The sequence below is a fragment of the Hetaerina americana genome, unplaced genomic scaffold (genome assembly GCF_022747635.1).
Source record: "Hetaerina americana unplaced genomic scaffold, ioHetAmer1.1.p SCAF_22, whole genome shotgun sequence".
NCBI lineage: Eukaryota > Metazoa > Arthropoda > Insecta > Odonata > Calopterygidae > Hetaerina > Hetaerina americana.
In genome coordinates, this window is record NW_027286786.1 from 5,572,107 (window position 1) to 5,595,089 (window position 22,983).

At 43.7% G+C, this 22,983-nt stretch overlaps 1 protein-coding gene across 1 annotated transcript in view; it reads right to left on the minus strand.

Moving 5' to 3' along the window:
* LOC139689335 (transcription cofactor vestigial-like protein 2) overlaps window positions 1-22,534 on the minus strand; it is a 229,747-nt gene extending 207,213 nt beyond the window's left edge. The window contains exon 1 of the mRNA XM_071586418.1: window positions 22,292-22,534. Coding sequence (XP_071442519.1) covers window positions 22,292-22,534 — 243 coding nt within the window. The remainder of the gene's footprint in view (window positions 1-22,291) is intronic.
* Between the last annotated feature and the right edge of the window lie 449 nt (window positions 22,535-22,983).

The window sequence follows — 22,983 nt, forward strand, 5'->3', positions numbered from 1 at the left end:
TGAACAGGGGGGTCTCGGATTATGCTTATTTGGTGATTTTGGCCAGTCCTCGGCAAATAATTCTTGAATCCTCGAAATTTAGGAAATGCACGACCAGTAGTTTATAAAAAAGAGCTTTTAACCTTAACACGGAAAATAGTGACCTCTGTCGGCCGCCTGCCCTCCAACGGCGGGTGACTGAATCTGCCCTTTTAGCGCCTTTGCTCCTTAACTTATCGATGGGTGTGGGAACTGTTGCGATGCCCATAAGCCAAATTTCTCCTCTTTCGTTTCTTATCAACTCCCACGATATCTAATTAATATTAATTTTATTGATGCATTAAATGTTTTCATGAACGTTATATTTTTTTCTCTTCTGAGGTTAATCCGCTTTTTTCCGCGCCGAGAGGTCCTTCCGAAACTTTTGCTTTCTTTGCCTTGAATAGTATAAGCGTCCCCTATTATTCGCATCAGGGGATCGACATTTACGCGGTAATAGGAATGATCTCCATTTGTCGACGGTTCCAGCAATATTCACCGACAGTGAAGGAAATCGCCCCCCCACCCCTCGGCCGGCGGGGCGCTCTCGCGGTTTTCCCACAAACCCCCGCAACGAAATTACTCCGTTCCGATTGTCACAATGCGTGGGAAAGTCGAGATGGGAGGGGCTGCTCAGTTGCCCATCGCAATTCCCATTAAACTCCACCACTCCGCTCTTTGTTTCGCAGATATATCCGGTGCCTTAAAGTCTCTCGGCTTGCTTTAAGCTGAGGCGTGAACTTCTCTTTTTTGATCAATTGGTGTACCCCTTCCATTTCATTGATAGTGCTATTATGTTTCTATTGTTTTCAAGGTTATTTTCTGTGCTGTCACCTCGGCTCTCGCGTTGATAAGGGTTTCGCACGCATACACGCGAGCACTAAGTCGCCTTGAACAATTATTCTATACTTTTGAGCCTTGTGTTTTCATCATAGTAGTTCCCTTCTCTAATTAACTACTGTTTTTACTATATCGTAGTTTCATCTTGTCATGATTGGCGACGCCTTCGGATTTTCGGAGCATTCAATTCTTTCGCCTATATCCTCCTAGCCAATTCCATCACTGTAATCCTGCATTCCAATTCGGTCTAGTTCCACTTTCTTGGCTTTGGATTTCCTCTTTGCTCCCCACCAAAATGTTTTTATGCAGCCGTGAAATTGATTGCGCCACGCACGAGACTAGAAGTTATCCAATTAACATTTCAAATTAGAATGAACCTCGTGAGAATTATGAATTATTAATACACTTATTAGGGATGCCAAGTTATGGAAGGAATGGTCACGGTCGGTCGGGGGTCAGCCAGGCTAATGGCAGCCTCTGGAAAATCGATGGGAATAGGATCCAACTCTGAAAAAGTTTCAACTCACCGGATGAGAACTAAAAGCTCTCCATTTTCACTGGCACGATTCAATTACATTCGATTAACTCGATTCGATCGATTTCTCCACCGGGAACTTCAAAGGCTTTTAATCTGCGGGGATCCGTCCGTCTTTTGCTTCCGACTGCCACGCACTGACTCGCTGATGCTAATCATGTTTATTATGCCTCGCTAGTTGATATTTTACGCTTTCACCACGCTTTCTTCTAGTTGTAATAAGCACGCACCAGTGAAAATAGATGAGTGAACTAAAAATTCGCAATCACCTCGGTGTTCCGGGCCGCGCATCTTGCTTCCTCAGACACGGCGGGTGCAATACTAGAGGCTGCCGCGTGCGGATGGCATGGCGACAGTAGTTCGGGAGATTAGTTAGGCGAGAAGGGGGAGGGGACGGGGATGCGCGACACCCCGAAGAAGTGGAAATCGGAGAAGACTGGAAGGGCTGCGATTGGCGGTTGCTTGTGCCCGTCAAAGCGAGACACCCGGATTCCGAAAAAATACGGCCTAAAAGCGATTTCCAGGAAATTAGCATACTAAGGAAACTTGAGTAATACCGCGTAGGAGGAAAGGGTTATCTGTAATTTTGAAAAGTGATCTCAATGATAAAGATGTCGTGGAATTCTGGGAAGAAATTTTGTAAATAGTTGCTGCGATTGATTTTGGATGTACATTTTCTTAGATGTTTTGGACAATGTCCCTGAGAATGGAAACTTCATGGCAGCAATTCTTCTCTGGACTCAGTAAACCTTATCCATGACACATTAGATAACGCACACGCTCAATATGACTACGTGTTGTATCTATTCGAAAGGTATTTTAGATAAGGGTTGCGTTTATTACTATTTTTGACGGCAACACGTCTGGAATGAAACGTGATATATTATTCCATTGAACGCGGTGCTCACAAGTAAAAGTCCTTGGATGAGGCAAAAGCAATTGGCTTCGGATATCCGCAATGCCGTTAATGGACGATTCTCAAATAAACACCGCATGGGACGGCATCGGGTGCCGTTTTAAATGCTTCCGACTTTACCGTTTCTAGTGCTTAACGCGTTACATACCCAGTTATACACAATCATATGCATCGTATGAATAGTGAATCCAGAATCCTTCAAATAAGAAGTAATTATGTGAATCATGACGTAAGCAATGGAGGAATAAGTATATTAAACAATACGTACAACGGCTAATTTTAAGTATAGAAAAGGCCCTTTTGAAAAATATTACATCGCAGATTTTAAATTTATTACCTTGTTATCTTAAAATTGTTAATGTCTCTTGAGTATGAAAATGCGAGGAAGATTTACCCGTTTCCCAGAATTCCTTCTTGAATAAATTCGCCTCTTCGGAAAATCTGACATCTTTATAAAAATATAAAATAAGAAAAATCCGATAGCATATCTCACAAAAGGCAACTATGCATCGAGCTGCTGGATAGCCGGAAATGACGTGATAGAATCTAATGCGCTCAACAAAGCAAGAAAGGCATTTAGTGGTGGAGTTCCAGCGTTCACTTAAGACTTCGTGTGATTGTTGCACCGGAGCAGTAGACTTGGAAGGATGGCGTGGCCGATCACTCTAATTCGCTGGCCGGGGGTGCCCCAGTCGACGCCGGGGGGGAGGCGCTTCGGCAGGGGCTCAATAATCACCCGACCGATGGGCGAGCAGTTTCCTTGCGATGCCATCCCCCCGCGTCCCAGTCGGTCCCCAACTCACCCTCCATTGATGAGTGCTGATGGCTTTGGGAAAAGGATTCGCAGGCGATTTCATTCCGCGCGAGCTTTAAATGTCGAGGAACTTAGGGCAAGTGTGCTTCCGGGATCGAGCAGGAGTGGACTGGGCACAGATCACGTGGGGAGACGCGACGCTGGTAATTCCTTGGAGGATCCTCCAGGATTGATTCCTTCACTCTGCCTTACTTAAAGAGGTCGGTATTTATTATTTACCCTTATTCGCATCCCTAAACGTTTCGGGCATCCTTTGCACAACACTAATTCTTTCAATTGCTTTTTGACGCTTCTATCTGGACAGCCAGGGAGGAAGTTGGAAGGGACATGGACTCGTGGAGTAATTTGTAATTGGGGAGGCGATAAGTGAACGGTGACTTTATTTGTAATCCACGCGCCAATTGTCGCGAAAAGCAAATTTCAGAGGGAGAGCCTCGTGCGACATTGAAACATTAATCGTTGGCTCATCGCCATTTCATCTCACTTTCTGCTGCCTTGTTTGCAATGGACATCTTACTTTAATTTACACGCTCCATTTCTCCTCGATAACACGTACCAAAAGTAAATTTATATCCGGCAACGGGGAATGTGTCAACTGATGTGCCATTTTTTAGTTCGCACTTATAGCGGCCAGCCACAGTCAACTGGTCGACGAACGCGCCGCGAGGAAGTCGACGCCTCCGCAAGCGCTCGGCTCTGGCGCTAGGACGCATGCGCGGAAGCGACGCGGCCCTCGAGCACTCCCGGCCCCAACCCTCTTATCGCACGCGGCGCCGTATTGTGGGCGCCTCCACCCGCTGGGCGCCCGCCCCATCAGCCGCTTCCTTCGGTTTCATTCCCTCCCCCCATCACATTCCGAGCGTTCTTCTCCCTCACCCCCCGATCCGATCCCTTGACACCCAGAGCGACGGGCGGGGAGGACCCGCAACCGACAGTCAGCACCGCCCCCGCCGGGCCCGCGAGCCACCCGAAGCGCCCCTCGACGCCGTGCCCCCTCCGCCCCCGCGAAGATGACGGGGCGTCACTCCAAGCCATCGGAAATTAAGCAATCGTCAGAAATATTTCCATGCATGTTTCACCTCTTGTGAGTTGATGCCTGAAATCCGATGGAGGGCGCTGAAATGGCGGAAATGAATGCGCACCTTGTCCTGTTATCCCATTAATATTGAGCACGAAATGGTGATTAAAGTTTTATGATGTGAAATGGTGTCGAAGGCACGTATTCTGGAAAATTCGTTCACTGAATCGCAAATAACCTTCCATGCTCTCTAAGGACATTTTGTGAAGACTTGGTATGAAATCGTACACGTTCATTATTGGTTTAATTACGCTGCTTTTTAGAATGTTTTTCCTTATATCGTTAGTGGAGATTTATATTCCGTTTTGTGTGTTGCATTGAAAGGCGAGGCGAAGAGCGGGTCTGAGGGCTCAATTTCGCCCGCCGGAAACATCGCCACCTCACTCCAACCACTCGATGGAAAATGCTCCGGCTTGTCTTCTCGACCTGCATTCACATCCTCCATTGAAATAAACGGCGCGAGTCCTATTGCCTTATTCCTCGCAGCAGTGACTCAGTACCTTAGTGCCGTTCATTCCCTACTCTCCCGGGTATCTGTAATTAATTTTTTTCGTTGTCTTTGTCTCTTTTATTTTTATGGTGATCCAAGTTCGATTCGTGACGGAGGTCCTGTTTTTGGGGAGATTTGAGTGTAGAATGGTATCGATTCATTGGCAGGAACCCGATTACACCTTGCATTGGAATATATTTGCTGTATGTAGAAGTCCTGTAACGAACGGAGAAAGTGCACATTTGAGATTATATCTTAAAATTGAACACTATAATATTCCCTGCGTCATAAGATGAGAAAAATGTAATCAGCTTGGATTGATTGTCATTTGGAGGGAAATTGGACGAAGGAGCGTGACACGAATGTTGGAGGACTCTAGGGATTAGCCCTTGGACTCTTCGAAGCAATTTAAAGTAATTTAGTACCCGTCTAGGGGCACGCGAGTCCAAATTTGTTTCCTCGGCGACGTTCGTCCACCCTCCCGACGATAGCTCCGTCGGCAAGTGGACGGGCAGAAGACATGACCTCGGGCGGTCCATCCCCCTCTCGATCGCTTCCCCCTTCGTCATCGCCTTTCAACCCCCGCGGCGCGCGCCCACGGGGGGGGGGCGCCAGAAAGACCCCTCCCGTTGCACTGATCTTTGCTTCCCACTCTTCACCCCCCCCCCTCAGCCCCTCCGACCCCTCCCTCCCCCAATGCCTTGTCGCCAACGATCAGATGAATTGATATTCTCTGGTGGTCGATCATTCTCGCTGGCGTCGCGTGATCGATGGAACTCTTTGTTAAGGATCAGGAATTAATCGAAAAATATTTTTGATTCAAATCCGGATAGCATGGAATTTGAATATGCGTGATTTTCTCTCAATTACCGGCAATAAGCGCCCCGAATTTCTGTTTGCGCCTCTAATTCCGCAGCATTTTTCATTCTTGTCGGAAAATATATAAGGGCTGTTTTTGTGTTTGCTTTGGCTGTGGAATTTCACGAAAATGTGGTAAGGGTTTATGGAATACCGATTTAGAGTGCGATTTAGAGTACCGATTGTGCGCTGCTGTGGGTGTAATTTTCCGTGTTGTTTTTTTTGCATGTGGTATTTTTCCTTTTTACGGTTGGTGACCTAACACCCCCCGCCACACGCCCTTGCGGCGGCTTGCGGGGTATTATGTAGATGTAGATGTAGAGTCGATGAATGAGAAGACGAGGTGATTGCATATTGGCCCTTGTTTGATTCGCTGTGCCTTTTCTCAGTCTTGATCACGTCTCGTTTTTTTTCCAATCGCCTCGTCCAACACATGCGTTCATTTAGTTAACACTTCCGCTCTGCCACAGGCGATTTTGTTGGCTGAGGGAGGCCGCCGCCCTTATCATGCCAAATGCACGGAAGGCCTCTCTCGGAGTGATGCCTCCTCCAGCGCTATTACATTTAATTCTCTCGGAGAGAGCCGCGAACACTATCGCCCAAATAATTTATTGCACATTCAGTACAATCTGTGTTTAACGGAAGAATGATTTGGCGTGATATTAAATCGTCAACATGCATTTTATATTTGTGATAAAATACAATGGCAGTTATGAAAATCCAGAAAAGCTCAGTCAATCAAATGTAAGCATGCTCTTTACGCTTTCTGGCAAAAAATCCGTCCTTTTTTTGTTTTCCCCTTATTTCATGTACATAAAATTCAACGCTTCCGTATTTCATCATGCATCGAATCAAATTTCCATTGTAGCTGTTGAGTTCCTCTCAGAATATTTGCCGAATATGTGACAAATATGTCAACAGGGTTTTAAAACTTCGTGTTGTTGTGACGTAAAGGAATCCATATTGTAGAATATAGCACCTTGATTTCATGTCAAATAATGTCCTCACATTTCACGTAAATGCGGATTATTCCCAGTTTTTCATAGTTTTTTATTTTATCGCAACATTTTAACTGCTCCGCGGAATACACTTCATATACATATGAGATACGGCGTGCCATCTTCGCCGGAAAAGCATTCCGCGGAAGAGCGCGGCTCTTTCTTTCCACATCAATCGTGCCGCCGTTTCACATCATGTCGCGCTACATCCTATCACATTTATTATTCTATTTCCCATGAGAAAATGAATTAAGGCTATTTCTAGTAATTTGTGATCCAAACTAGGACCTTGGGCATCATCAATATGACAATGAACGCTATACTTCCTATCTCAAATGCGCCAATTAACCCTTATTGTAACTTATATAAAACCAAAAGTTAACATTTAGATACATGGACATGGATATCCTTCACGTCATCGCCTTTCGAGGTAACAGAGAAAATTCTTCATTTTTCGATAGTTTTAGGGGACGTGTTCCACTTTCATTCTCAGCTTCGCCTTCGGCATTTGCTGCCCATGATTTTGTGCTCCCGAGGTTCCTAATACTATGATCCGTCTTTGAAGTCTTACACTCGCGCATGACTTTCTCTCTCTTTCTCCTCCGGTCTCGGACCATTCACTCGACTCGCATATGAAGCATATGGCAGTCATCGAGAGTGCCTCAGTTAGATGATCGATCAATTGCTGATCGTGGGGCTGATTGATTGGAAGCAGCTACCGCAGCGATTTCCGCCAGTCATTAAAGATTGCGAATGAAAATGCTCGTCTCAAGTTTATATTTTTAGTTCAAATCGACTCCAAATAAAATACATTGGCATGATTCCAAAATGCGCCGCCAAAAGAAGCGCCGATTAAAAAGTTATTAATTAATTGAAATATTGTTTTCTCAACTCGGCGTGCTTCTAAGGCAGAAAGACATTTTTTCCAATAAAATTATCTAAAAAAAAATGCTTTTTTTCTGTCTTTTCCATCTATCATAGTTCTTGGCAATTTGCTAAGTGGTGCAAAATTAGTGGAAATCAGCTGCCTGAAACTTTACGCCGAATATGAGTTGTATTGAAGTAAAAGGAACTGCTGTAATGGGATATAGAGTGTTTGCATGCTGGAAGCTCAACGCGCAGAATTCAATTAACAAATGTATTGTTAATAGCGTAAAAGTGCACGCCTATTTAATGCTTCAAAAAGAAGCTTAAAGGAAAAACTTGCACTTGCGAACTGTATTGACTAATTTTACAGTGTAGATTTTATGATTAATTTAAAACATTCAGTTTATTGCTTTGGAACAGTTCACTACGCAACTTAAAAAATTATTGCTATGCATCTTCAAACAATGAGAATGACTTTTCGGGTTTTAAGATTTTGGAAATCTGTAAAATTCAGAGGGAAGTATCTTGGTTCAAGTGTTCTTTTACGCCCCATTGCGTTTTTCTGCAGACGAAATATGGCCAGAAGCTTTACTTCATGTGGCATTCATTTTATTTAAATTTATTAAATTGCAAAAGGTATCGCATACACATTGTGGTTGAACGCCTCATTCAAACATTTTCGCTGCGCCGCAAACGCTCGCGCTCTGCTCATTTCTGCATCCGCGCCTTCAAGATGAACTAACTCATGGCACTCTTCGGCACGGATCGTAATCCTGCTTCAAAAATCGTGATGCCAAATAAAGCTGCATCCAAGTTTGCCCTCGAGTGTTGGAAATAATCATTGGGAACGGTGTTGTTAATGCGTATTTAATCTACCGTATGAACACATTGGATGCAAAGTGGTTTCAAATTGCTAAATCGGATTTTATACCAACTTCCATATACTTGATGTTCTTATGAATGGCTAAAGCTTTCGCATCAATTTTTACGCTGTGGAACTTAACATGCGGATCAGTCATTGTTCAACATTTAATTGTTCATTTATAATATCTCTTAGAGTAAAAGCACTTCGTGCCCTTCTTTATGCTACTAGAGAAGGTTTTTCCCTTTAGTGAGACTCATGTCGACCAATATAACATTTAAAATCTGCAGAAAAATTAAATAATTGGCTAATTTTGCCCTTTTCCAATCCCAAAGAAGCTATGATTCATGAATAGAAAAATCGTTAAAAACGCATTTGAAGTCATTTTGATTAAAACCAGGCTACGATTTAAATATTATTATGCATATACAAAACACTTCCAAGCTTCACTCCGTGGAATTATGTGATTTCTATATCAAAACATTTTGTACTTTTCCTCAGACTTAAATTTTGGATGCAACACGTTTCACCAACTTGCGACATCGTCACGCACGAATTTCGTTCACATGCAACAGTTACACAAATATACAAATGCATGCAACAAATATATATATATATATATATATATATATATGGGTCCCATATAGACCCATATATATATATATCGGTCGCGGTAGTCCAGGGGGTAGAGCGTTGGACTGCTGACCGGAGGGTCCCGGGTTCGATTCCCGGGAAAGGCACTCTGGGCACCTGCAGCTCCACCCAAGCTGAAGTGATTTTTCGGGTACCAGGTCTTCTGGGGAACCATAACCGGCACAGGGAAAGGAACTGGCCCCCCTACCCTGATGTGTGAATTTTCACACGCCGTCGGGCTTAGTACTGGGTGGTCTCTACCATCACCTACTAAACCGACCTTCGGGTTGATTACTGTGTTTATGGTTTATATATATATATATATATATATATATATATATATATATATATATATATATAATATATATATAAATATATATATAAATATATAAAAACACAGATGTAGATTTTTTAGAATATAGAGACACAAAGAAAGGACACTCACAATTTGTTATTTTACGTTTCGACAGCACGGCTGTCGTCTTCAGAATCTGAAGACGACAGCCGTGCTGTCGAAACGTAAAATAACAAATTGTGAGTGTCCTTTCTTTGTGTCTCTATATTCTAAAAAATCTACATCTGTGTTTTTATATATTTGTTTGTCGCCGAAGAGCGTTCCATTTCGAAGATATTTTATATATATATATATATATATATATATATATATATATATATATATATATATATATATATATATATATATATATATCTCGCCCCAGACTACAACCTTGACGTGGTGGAAGGGCTTGTGCGTTCCGATGACCCCTAGAGCTGTGCTGGCGGGAGTAATAATAAGTGCTCCTGGTAGGGTCACCCAAGCCAGATAGGTCGAAGGTTAGGAGCCAGACGAAAGGTAGTCCACGCATCGTCTGTTCCTCAGTGAGGCGCTTGCAATGGCGTCTGACCCCAGTGGGGCGGCCAGTAAGTGATGGTGTCACGTTAAAAAAACTGGTAAAAAATGGTAAAGCAGTTGTTGCCCTGTTTGGCGAAGTAGACGGATGGGCGTTCCAAGGGACGCAATTCGAGACTCCCGGATGAGCCCCGGACGCGCACAAATCGGCCCCGAATCACATCATGCATCTGGACCCACTCCGTGCCGTGCGAGGAGCCTCGTGAGCACGTGGAGTGCGTATGTAAATATCAATAATAATAAGTTACAGTTACAGTTACGGAAGTTACAAAGTATATTCATTTAATCGAATATGAACCTCCACAAAGTTGAGCCCGAGACCATAGAATTCATCAATAATAATTGTGGGTTATTAATTTATTTAGCATCAGTCCGGAAACAGCACATTTTGGCCTTTAAATCAGGCTATGGACAATGTCCACAATTAGAAACACCCGAGCCCTGGGTGGAGGAAAACCCACCCACGCGGGAATCGAACCCGCGAATCTTTGGAATGGCAGACGAGGATGTTAACCCCTCCACCACAGGGGTTACCGTGATGATGCCAAGGTGGACGAAAAGTGAGATGGAAAAAATCTTTTCAGAGAGCGTTCCAGGCTTACCCTGGCTTTATTTTCGTCGTGAATTGTGCAAGAGGCATGAGTAGCCATTAAGATCTCTCGCCGCGGAAGTAAGTCGCTCTTAGTCCAGGTCGGTGGCGTTTATCTGTCGACACGACATGAGGTCTCGCTAATTCATTCTGTACCGATGGCGAACACGAAGGCTCTGTGCATTTGAAATCCGATATGAAGGAAGAAAACTGAGCGCGAAAAGAAGTTTCATTTGGAAACCGATAAGCGTAGATCGGAGGATTTTGAGAGATGTACTTGAAGAAAAAGTGAATTGGACGGAAAGGGAGAAAAGTTGTTTTCGAGCAAAGGGAGGGGAGGGGAGGAGTTTTCGCGAGAAATTGGAAGGAGGCAGGACAAGTGGGTTCAGGGCATGTTGAGAGGGAGTGGAGTGCCGAAATCTGAGAGAGGGGAGAGAGGGTTGGTGAAGAGAGGGGGAGACGGGGAAGGTGCAGGCATTCGGAATGGGACGAACGGGGCACGGGGAGCCGCCACTGAATGACTGATTGGAATTGGTGATTTTAGGGAATTTGCTGTCGTGTCAGGCAGGGCTTGGAAGAATAACCGTTCTGGGTTCTTAGCTATATCGAATAATTACGTATGCTTGGCCTTTATGTAACCACGAGTGTTCTTATCTTCGGCCGAGCAGTGTTTGCAAGCGGGCACACATTTCCCAGAAGCACACGAGAAGCATCCAGATCCTGGCGGAATGAGAAGTGGTTGCCCGAATACTCAGGATGTCAGCAAAGGGAATAAAATGACAAAGGGAATAAAATCTACAGGCAAGAAGGGAAAACCACCCGTATCACCTGTATTGATGAAATCGCCTCTTTCCCATGGTTCTGCCGCTTTTTCCATTCTCGCGTAAGAAGGTTAGCAGGAAGTCCACACGGTCGCAGGGAATTGAAAACAACTTTTAATGGCAGATCCTATTAAATAAGCGTAATAAGCCAATCTTTTAGAGGAAAAAAATGTCAACGCTGCTTCTTGAGCACTTGTTTTTTTCCGCTTCCCAGATGATTTATCGAGATACAAGGTTTCCTAGTTGCTAACCTACTTCTGCATCTCTCCGAGCCTCTCGGTGACATTTGTTCGCTGATCTTGAGTAATGAAGGAGGGGGGAATTGGCTTCCGCGTCCCCCGCGACTCAGCCGGCGCTCAATGCCGTCTTTCCGTGTCCGCGGCCCTCGCCGGGGAAGGGGGGGGGGGCGTGGAAGTAGCCTCGCGGGCCGCTTGGGCCTCAAACAGCCTGTGCGAAGTGCACCTTTTCAGGAGAAAACTTCTTTGGTGTTCACTGCCGCAAAAGAATACTGCCACGCTTACTTCACAGTAAATCAGAACTAATTAGATGCTCCTTTAGTATGGTAAATTTGGAGTTTCCGTTAATTTCATAGGATGTACCCTGCGAGCCGTCGCTAGGGCTCGTAGCAGGGGGTGATAAAACACCAGACTCCTTTCTACGTAAAATAAAACTCCCAACGCGGTCGGGCGAAAATATCTTACACCTATCTGTTCTTCTTCAGAGGCATTATCTCTCATACCGTAGTACTATGGGGATAAGGATACATTTACAAACATTATCACTAAAGAGACAACCGATTCGGCAATCGATCAAAATTCACGAGGATCGCATAAACTAGGATCATATTCCAAATGAGGCTTAACGAGCGGGATAAATTCTACTTCAATGTTTCCAAGAGGACGGAAACGGTATTTAGATAAGACGATAACTGTTTTACTAAAACAATCTTTCATTAGTGCAAAATAATAATCACTTACGTATTTATAATAAGGTGATCGAAATGAGTCCATTAATAACAGCACTATCCGAAAGATCACCGAGAGTTTCGGGTGAAATTGTAATCAGTTTATTTTTTAGGTTATATTTAGCGAATGCTAGTTACTCTTTTCACATCAGCAGTCATCGGTCTCTCCCAACAAATTTTGTTCTTTGAATGTCGCGGAAAAATGTGATGTAAAAGTGCCCAAGGAGAAATGGATAATATGAATAAATATCGATAAAGGTCGATTTACGTAAACCTTCCAATTGCTATTCCATGATTGTGTGACTTTCACACAAGTTTTATGTTTATATGTATACATATAAAAACATGCATGTATATATATATACATATATATATATATATATATATATATATATATATATATATATATATATCCCCTCCCCGGACTACAACCTTGACGCGGTGGTAGGGCTTGTAGGTTCCGATGACCCCTAGAGCTATGCTGGCGGAAGCAATAATAATTGCTCCTGGTAGGGTCACCCATGCCAGATAGGTCGAAGGTTAGGAGCCAGACTAAAGGTAGTCCACGCAGCGTCTGTTCCTCAGTAAGGCGGCTGCAATGGCGTCTGACCCCGGTGGGGCGGCCGGTAAGTGATGGTGTCACGTTAAAAAAAACTATTGAGGAAGTCAACGGAAAACCACCTAAATTATCATTCCCAAGGTTAAAATGATGGGCAATACAGATATTTTGAGTCCTGACAACTACGGGGCTCGGCCCAATCGGCCGTGTGTCATGCCCGGCAGCGGGGGAAGCAAAGCTTCCGCGGTCGTCATCCCACAAAAACCCTTGCAAGGGAAAACTAGCCGCAGCAGGACAAAAGACGGAGGAGAAGAAGACCAAATTAGTTAGAATAGGAACGTGGAATGTTAGGACGATGATGAGGACAGAGAAATTGGAGAATGTTAAGCGAGAGATGGAAAGGGGAATGATAGATATTTTAGGTCAATGCGAGGTGAGATGGAAGGATAGCGGGGATTACTGGAGTGATCAGTAATAGGATCAGAATAGAATAATATACAGCAGCGGGGACGAGAGCCAAAAAGGGGTTGCCATAGTATTCAATGAAGAGGTAGGAAGAAGCGTAGTCAACATAGAGCAGGTAACGGATAGCTTATTACTAGTAGAGATAAGAGCAGACCCAACGAACTTGGTTATTATTCAGGTATACATGCCACCGAGCAACCACAAGGAAGAAGAGGTCGATAGGATATACGATCAGTTAAAGGACATAATCGCGTGTGTTCCTGCAGGGAAATATTTGATAGTGATGGGGGATTGGAATGCTACGGTAGGCGAAGGAAGAGATGGTGGTGAGGTGGGGGACTACGGTTTAGGCACGTGGAATGACCGCGGGGAGAAAGCAGTGGAGTTCTGCAGGGGACAGGGGTTAGACATGACCAAAACTTGGTTAAGACACCACAAAAGACACAGGCATACATGGAAAATACGAGGTGACTCAGAAAGGTATCAGCTAGATTAGTGGACTCTGACCACTATTTAGTTGTCATGAAATGTAGCGTCCATAAATATTAGGCAGGGGCGGCGAGTTAGAAATGGAATGTAGAAGCATTAAATGGTTTGAAAAGGAAGGAGTACAAAAAGGCGGTAGAGGAAATTATGCAGGATGGTAAAGAGTTTAGTACTATCGAAGAAAAATGAGAAAGTTTCAAGAAAGGGTTGTCTAAAGCCGCAGAAGACACTATTGGAACCGTTAACGCTAAAAGGACTAGGAAACCATGGATCATGGATGAGATGATTACGACGATGGATGAGAAGAGAAAATGGAAAAACGTATATACAGAGATAGGATAAATGAAGTAGAAAGAGTTAAACAATAAATTGAGGCGGGCAACAAAGAGGGCAAATGAATAATGATGGAAGACGCAGTGCGAGGATATGGAACGTTTGCAGCGGAAGGGTGAAATCGGTGCGCTCTACAGCAAAGTGAAATCTTTATCGGGAAGTAAGAAAGGGAGATCGTTGCTAAAAGTTAGAGATAAGGCGGGTAAGATAATAGTTAACATAAAAAAGATACAAGGGAGATGGAAGGAGTATATAGAAGAACTGTATAGTAAAGAACTTAGACCAACAAAGTTAGACGTAGAAAAGGAACTTGACGTAGAGAAAGGTAGCTTAGGTCCAGGCATACTAGACGATGAGATAGAAAGGGCATTGAGGGAGATGAGGTTAAATAAGGCCGTGGGGGTGGATAACATTCCCGCGGAACTATTTAAATGCTTAGGAAAATGTTGGAGGAAGAGGCTATATGGGCTGATCCGTAGTATTTATTAGGAAGGAATCTGGCCGGAAGAGTTTGTGAGATCAGAATTTAGCTCCTATTCCGAAAAAGGTAAAAGCTACATAATGTGAGGACTACAGGACATTAAGTTTGATATCCCACGCAGCTAAAGTTGTTCTAAGGATCATAAACAAAAGGATAGAGAGTAGGGCAAATGATTACTTAGGGGATGATCAGTTTGGGTTTAGGAAGGGGATAGGTACTCGTGATGCCATTGCAGTAATGAGATTATTAATCGAGAGGAATATAGAACACAACCGGGAGGTATTTGCCTGTTTCGTAGATTTCGAAAAAGCGTTTGATAGGGTGAATTGGAAAAAACTAATGAGTATATTGCAGAAAATAGGAATAGATTGGAGGGAAAGGAGGCTAATCCGCAACCTGTACATGTCGCAGACTGCACAGTTGCGAGTGGGGAACGGGGAGTCTGGTTGGGCAGTGTTAGGAAGAGGTGTAAGGCAGGGTTGCCCATTATCAACGTTGCTGTTCATCCTGTTTGCAGAGGAAATGATTGAAGAGGCATGGGAAGAAATGGAGGTAGGATTGAAAGTAGACGGGGAATTCTTAAAATCAGTTAGGTTCGCGGATGACCAAGCTTTAATTTGTCAGTCAGCCAAGGTGTTCCAAGCATTGCTGAGTGATTTGGAAATTCAGTGCGACAGGTATGGGATGAGAATCAATATTAATAAAACAAAGGTTATGCTATATTCTAGAAAGAAAAAGGCTAAGCTAAACATTGAAATAGGAGGGCAAAAACTAGAGCATGTAGAGCAGTTTACGTATCTCGGAAGTGTTTCGGGCCAACACGGTCAAAGTAGTAGGGACGTAAGGAGAAGAATTGCGCTAGGCAAAGAGGCTTTCACAAGGAGGAGGGAGTTGATGACAGGGACTTTGAGTAAGGATGTTAAGAAAAGACTGGTAAAATTTTTGATATGGAGCGTGGCTATGTACGGCGGGGAAACTTGGTCATTGAAGCAGGAGGATATACGTAGACTGGAGGCTTAATTGATATAATATGGGTTTTGGGAAGGATATAAAAGATGAAATATACCGAAACAAGGGAAACAAATGAGAAGTACTTGGTTTGGAGGGTGAAGAGAGGGGCATGCAAAATAATGCTTAAAGCTAGTATCACTAGGTTGATGCCATTTTGAAAAATGAAAATTCTACTAATTAAAGCTTTGGGATAAAGGTAATCTACTATAGCAAGTGGCTCCTCTGTTTAGGTATTGCCAAGGAGCAGAGAAAAGTTTTGTACAGATGGTGGAAAAACCCACGCGCGGGGGAAACATCCTCGACGTCATACTTGTGAGACCGAAAAAGTGGGATGGGGAAGTCGATGTCCTTCCGGGAATAAGTGACCATTCAGCTGTGCGTATGCATCTAAACTGGGAGAGGGCTCAGTATAAGGGGCTAGTAAACAAAAAGATAGTTTGGCAATATAAACGTGGTGATAGGGAAGGGTTCCAGACCTTTTTAAGGGAAAAGTATTCGCAATGGGTAAGTGGTGGGCAGAATGTAGAAGAAATCTGGAAAACATTTAAGGGGATAATGGAGGAGGGATTAAATAAATTTGTCCCGAAAAAAATTCTTAAAGAAAATACTGATCCAGAGTTCTACAACCGCAAAATTAGATCCTTGAAGAAAAAACTGAGAGTGATTCACAAAAAACGGAACGAGAGCTCGGAATGGCTCATAATTTACAAAAAATTAGTTCATGAATTGAATAGAGAAAAGAAAATAGCCAAAGATAGTTTTCTACAGAAAATAATCGGGATAGATAATGGAAATAAATTTTACAAGTACCTCCGGAGGAGGAAAGACAACAGGGAAAACATAACAGCTTTAAAAAAAGAGGATGGGACACTAATCGTTGATGATAAGGAAAAGGCTAATACGTTTAATAATTGGTATGCAAGTGTATTTAAGGCTATGGTAAATAAAAAGGATCCTGTAGATTCATCTCTGAGTCAACAAGGAGGCGAAAAAATATTAAATACCAAAAGTATTAAAACGACGAGCGCAGAAATTTATAAAAAAATTATGAAAATGAGGGCAAATAAATCAAAAGGGCCAGATGGTATCTCAATTGACTTGCTTAAATTGGGCGGTAGTGTGGTTTCAAATTATATAAATCATTTATTCAATGTTACCTTAAACAATAATGCCCTGCCAAATGATTGGAAGGAGGCATATGTTACGCCAATTTTCAAAGGAGGAGATAAGGCACTAGTTGATAATTATAGACCGGTAAGCTTGACATCAGTTGTATGCAAGCTATTAGAAAAGATAATGGCTGATTATCTCTGGGATTTGTGGGAGAGTGAGAATTGGTTGTATAGTCGCCAATACGGTTTTAGAAAAAGGCACTCTTGTGAAACTCAGCTATTAGGGTTCTGCCAAGAAATGTTCGACTCTATGGATGCGGGAATAGAGGTGGATGCTATAATAGTCGACCTGTCAAAAGCCTTTGACAAAGTTGACCACGATCGCTTAGTGCTTAAGATGGGCCAATTGCCACTACACACAGATGGAAGAGTAATCTCTTGGGTCAGAAATTTCATGGAAGGTCGAACACAAAGGGTCAAATTAGGAGAAGTGTATTCTGAAAAAGCAAGGGTAACATCGGGAGTCCCACAAGGAAGCGTACTTGGCCCGCTATTGTTTTTAATATATATATATAAATGATCTCCCAATAAATATTAATTCTCAGATAAGACTTTTTGCAGACGACTGTATTATCTACAGGAAAGTCGAAAATGACAGAGACCGTGACAAACTTCAGAGGGACATTAATAAAATGGCAGATTGGGTGACAAAAAATGGGATGGATATTAATGTTAACAAATGCAAATCCATTACTTTTAGCAATAAGGTAAATGGAAACAATAGGGAATATTAATTCTCAGCAAATGTCATTCCTAGAAGTGATACTGTCAAATACTTAGGTGTATATTTAACTAAGGACTTAGGGTGGGGGCTAAATGTGGAGTACATCTATAAGAAAGCTTTCAAAACTCTTCATTGGGTAATGAGAAACCTGAAAGGGAGCGTTAGAGCAACCAAGGAGAAGGCTTATCAGACCCTAGTAAGACCAATTTTAGAGTACGCTTCTCTTGTATGGGACCCTCATGAAGAAGGTCATATTAAAAAACTGGAAAAGGTGCAAAGAAAGGCTTCCCGATATGTACTGGGGAAGCATAGGAGGATGGAGAGTGAGTCTGACATGCTAGAAACTCTGGGCTGGGAACCTCTAGAATCTAGAAGAAAAGTAAGCAGACTTTGTGGAATGTTCCGAATTTTGAAGGGGGAGAAAGCTTGGGCAGATCTTAGGAAAGAGGCGGGGAACCCAAATTTTATAGGGAAAAATGATCACAAATTTAAGATAAAATGCCGGGCACAGAGAACAAATAAAAAAAATTTTCTTTTCTAAATAGAACAATTGTTGAGTGGAACACGTTACCTGCAAAAATATTCGAGCCCTTTCCTAACAGAGTGTATACTTTTAAGAATAGATGTAAGGCATATATGTAATAATTTGATTTATGTGTGGTGTATGGTATTATATGTTATAGCTTAATTTTTTTTATGTATCTTTTTCTTCTTGCTGATTAATGGTTGTAAATGGGATGAGGATTCACTTGTTTTGTTAAAGAGATTTGTGTTTGTCTGGTTTTATGTATTATCTTTTGCAATTATTTGGGACTTGTGTGCCACCTGACAATGTCTATTAGCACATGTGTATTTATAATAATAATAATAATCTGTGAATCATGAAAAAGCGTGTGGGTTAGATTTTGGCGGGGTATCGGGGCGGTGTAGCGGACGACGGATGTTCGCCATGGGAGCAGAGTTCCACCGGGTGGAAGGGAATGAATGCGAGGTTGTGTCTCATACTCTCCGAGGGGCGGTTTTTCCGATCCTCAGTCAAGAACCCCTCCTGGAAACAGTTAGGTAGTGAATGGGAAGGGCCGAAGAGGAAGAAGGCCAGGCATCATCCATCGACGTTTACATCCAAAGACTTTCATCCCTGCAGCAAATTCGACCTAGAGCACACTCCCATCTAGTCAAAGCCGTCGACGGCACATTCACGCGGCACGTAAAGCCGTCCAGGGGATCGTCGTCTCGCCCAGGGCAGGTCCCGCCCGTGGTCGCTGATGCAGAGGACAAATTTTCTTTTCTGTGGCGAGATTCGAGGCTGAAACGGCACCCCCTCCCTCCCCGGCGCCAAGCAAGGTGGAGGAGGCGCGCTGGCTGCTGCAGGCGGGGAAAAGTTGGCGGTGGCAGTGGTCGGTGCAGGACGAACCGCGGATCCATCGTGTGGTGGGCAGATTAGCACATCAATACTCTGTCGAGAATTTTCTCTTTAGGCAACTCATCACTCCTTCTGCCCGCATTGGATATTGCATTGGCTACCGGGATTTGACTGGGCGACCAGCATCTCTCTCCTCTTGAGCCTCTCCTCTGGGTCGGTTTCCCCTCCTTCCTCTCCTTAGACAGTCAGGAGTGAGTGCTCTGGCCAAAGGTTGACCGCCGCACTCATTTTTCGTGCGCAGAGGTTGGAAAACGTCGTTATGACAAACGGAGTAGAGTATCTAGATTATTAAAGGAGATATGCTGGGAATCACTCAATGGAGCGAAGGTTACATTACAGATTAAATCTCTTGCATGAATTGGAAGAACGTCTCTTTAGCAGTGATGTTGTAAATGTGTTTACCCCCATCGTACTGGGGTAGGAGATATCATGTACATAGAATTGGAGAGATGAAGTGTAGAACAGATAGATTTAAGATGTAATTTTTTCCACATACGATAAGGGATCAGAATAACTATGTGATCACGCTATGAGGAAATGTTATTTGTATCAAAAGTAGTCTGGTGTGCAATAACCCTTGCCACACACCCCAGAGGGTATAATGTAATAATGTAGCTATGCAAAAGGCGGTGGTCGATGCCGCGCCGGCCGGCCCGCGGAGGCACCGGCCCGAAGGAGGACGCCGAGGTGGCGATCGCGCGCACCGAAATCGGATTGTCCTAAATGACTCGAGGGCTGGCTAAAAAATGTCCGTTGAAAACTTACCCCGTACTTCTGTGGCCTTTTGTAAGTGATTACGTTCGTCACTTATTTTCTTGCATATTGAATGCAGATAAACAGAGTTGTGGTGGTACATTTAAAATACATACTCTTAGCATTAAGCATGTAGATGTTGGCAGTAACATAGGCTTATGTGGCAGATTGCGGCGACATGGGAACGCCCGCTGACTTATCCACATTAAATCGACTGTCGTGTGGGTGATTTGGATGTCAACGATACTGCGAAAGGCTTCCGTGGTCTCCCACTCGCACTGACCTGCCTCCTTGAATCCATTCACACCCGGACAAAAGCGTTTTTAGAGGTCGGCCTCGCTAGTAAATTGCCCTCATCGGAGAGGAAATTATTTATTTTGGTTCAATAAATTTGTCTCGGGAAGGTAGTTTGACTCAATAATATGATGGAAATAACGTTATAGGCTCTGTTGGAAGATGCAATGCACTTTGCATCATGGAAGTCTTATGAGCCCCGATGGAGGAGATTTGCTCAGTTGCATTACGAATGAGAACAATTGTTTTGGTCTTAAATTTCAGCGATGAAGGTGAGTTAATAACACTGACATGTGCATGGGCGATTGAGATAGGACTTCTATCTTAAGGTTTTTAGAATTTGAGACAAACCAAAGATTTTATAATTCTCTAATTTTATAAATAAAGTAAATATAGAAATGCATTGCGCAAAAGTGAGCAAATAATGCATGAACTTGGTTTGGCGTATAAAAATTGAGTTCATTTGGCACTTGAAGGCGTTAAAGTTTAAAAGATATATTTTCTATTTTGCGATATGCCTCACATTGTTCCGTTTATCGTGCTCTACGTTTGAGGTAGCATATTTGCCGTTAATAATAATCATAAGTGGTCCACCTATAAAAAATAAATTTTGGGTGGTCCCTTACAACTAATAGGCTAAGTAGGGAGTTAATAGCTCCCTAATTGCTAGGTTAACCAACGGTCATCCCTTGGAAAAAATTGATCATGGTCAACTTAAAAATATGCGTCAACCGATTGGGCGGTAAACATGGCTAGTGAATACCGGGGGTAACTCCAGGTACTGACATATACGTACTGAATTAATCTATGATATTCTCTTGATACTACCAAGTGAAAGAGCTTCTACCTAAGTAATTGGAAACGTAATTTGGAGACAAATCTTGCCGGATTATACTTCTTGCATGATTTATTTTTCTTTTGGATCAAAGTCTACCAGAACAGTTTAGCAGGCGTGGAGGCAGTCAATATTTGGACCCATAACATCTTGTGTCATGATGATCGAATTATAATTAAAACTTTTTAAAATTATTCATCCCATATTAATTCATTTTTACAAAACTTCGAGCCTCTAATACTAATTCTCTAATACTGCTTAGTGTTTTATGTCAAAGTATATTTATGTGTGCTCCGATATCCGAGGTCAGCGGAGTACTTATGCGTCACAGCTGCAATGCGTGGTTCGCTTTGTGCCCTTCAGTCAGACAAGACAGGCTTAATTAGGTACATAGCCATCGGATATGGCGATAGTAACTTCTGAGTTTTGCTCTACGTGGAAGACGCATCGTAACCATTCTGATATTATATCTCAATATTGTGCTTCCTTATCTTGAGAAAGGCATGTTGTTTTTGCACTAAAAGGACATGACTTAAATTGGTATTCTTACCTGAGAGTTACAGAATATTTTAATCTATTGGTGCGACCGGTTTCGCCTGTCGCACTTGTCGTTTTATTACACCTGGTGCTTCCCCCTAGCTGGCGAAACCGGTTGTCACAGGAGAAGGTCTCTGTTGACTCTTACAAAGTGTACTTTCCTAGTTACGTAGAGGTTTCAGAAAGCATCGCGGGAGGCTGCTTTTATCAGTCTTAAAAGTTCCTCGTTGACCAAATTGCTATCGAACAGGAGTGAAAATATATGGATGCAGGAGTAGTTGCTGAACTATGAATGCATTGTAATTACAACATTACATACAGCAACCCAGATGCAGGGAATAATATTTTTAGATTATTAAATTTTCTACAGCTACGGCTAATTATCTGTTAAGTAACTATAGGTGAATTCATTGTCGTCATTTTCCGTACCACGGTCATCAGTCCAAAACTTTGCCCGACAGAAGGCTTTTAAAAACCTATTATCTACGAGCTTTATTGTAATTTCACACTCGCATTTCCAACCTATCTCATTCATTAGAAATGATAAACGATGGACGCAGTAGGCATGATTTGAATCCCCCAGTTTCACACATCCTCGTAGATACGGAAGTGTTCACCCAGAGCAGATACTTGGGATGTGAATAGGATAAATTGCAAGGTTCATTCTGGATCGCTCGCTCCCTTCCCCGGCCGTTTTCCCGACCTATCTTCCAGATGCCCAGGGACATACACAGTTTAGGGTTGGTTTCGGAGATATCATCATGGAAAATACGCAAGATCCTTCCGTAGCGTTCCTAGAGTTCGGGACCGAGTCCCGAACGCTTGGAGTGGCTGTCACGAGTATATCCTTCAAAGGCGCGCGAAAGGCATTTGACTAACTTGCAATTGGAAAATATCAGCACTTAAAAAATAAAGCAATAAAAATGCACACCATTTAAAACAAGGATAATACGGACGACCATGCCCGCGGCCATCCTTAGAGGGGAGATGATAGAAACCCTGCGAAATGAATGCGCCCACGTTACCTTGGAGTCGACGTCCTCGTCTGGGACGAGGGGGCCGGGAGCGGCGGCGGCTGCGGCAGCGGCGGCGGCCGCCGCGACGGCCGACGGTGACGGCGCCGAGGACGATGAGGACGAGGAGGAGGAGGTGGAGGCGGTGGAGGAAGCGCACGACGAGGAGGAAGCGGCGGCGGCGGCCGCCAGTCGGTCGTACGGCAAGTAGGGGGCGTACGGCTGGTACATCATCACTTGAGCGCAGCTCATCATGTTTGCCGTCGCCGGGAGCCCTGACCAACGCCGCTCCGCCCCGCGAGAGACACGCCGCCGATCGGCGCCGGGTGCACGACCCGGCCGGAGGAGAGGCACCTGCGGGGTGCTATCACGCGGCGGAGCGGGCGTCGAAGTCACCGAAGGCTGATGACGCGAGCGTCGAAGTCACCGGTGAGAGTCCTCTGGCCGGGGGGGCCGCACCCGTCTTCCCTCGAGTGCCGTCGACCACAAACAAACGCAATCACACCACCACACTCCAATTTCCTTCGGAAACCGACTGGACTATGGAGGCACCGTGGAGTCGGTCCTCTCCGGAGCGGCCGAGTTGTCGCTTCTCGTCGTTGTCGCCTCGTGGCTCAACCGGAGACTGTGGATACGATAGGCTGGGCACTCACTCCCTCGGTACGACCACGTGCACTCACTCTGCGAAGAAGTCCACTTGGTGC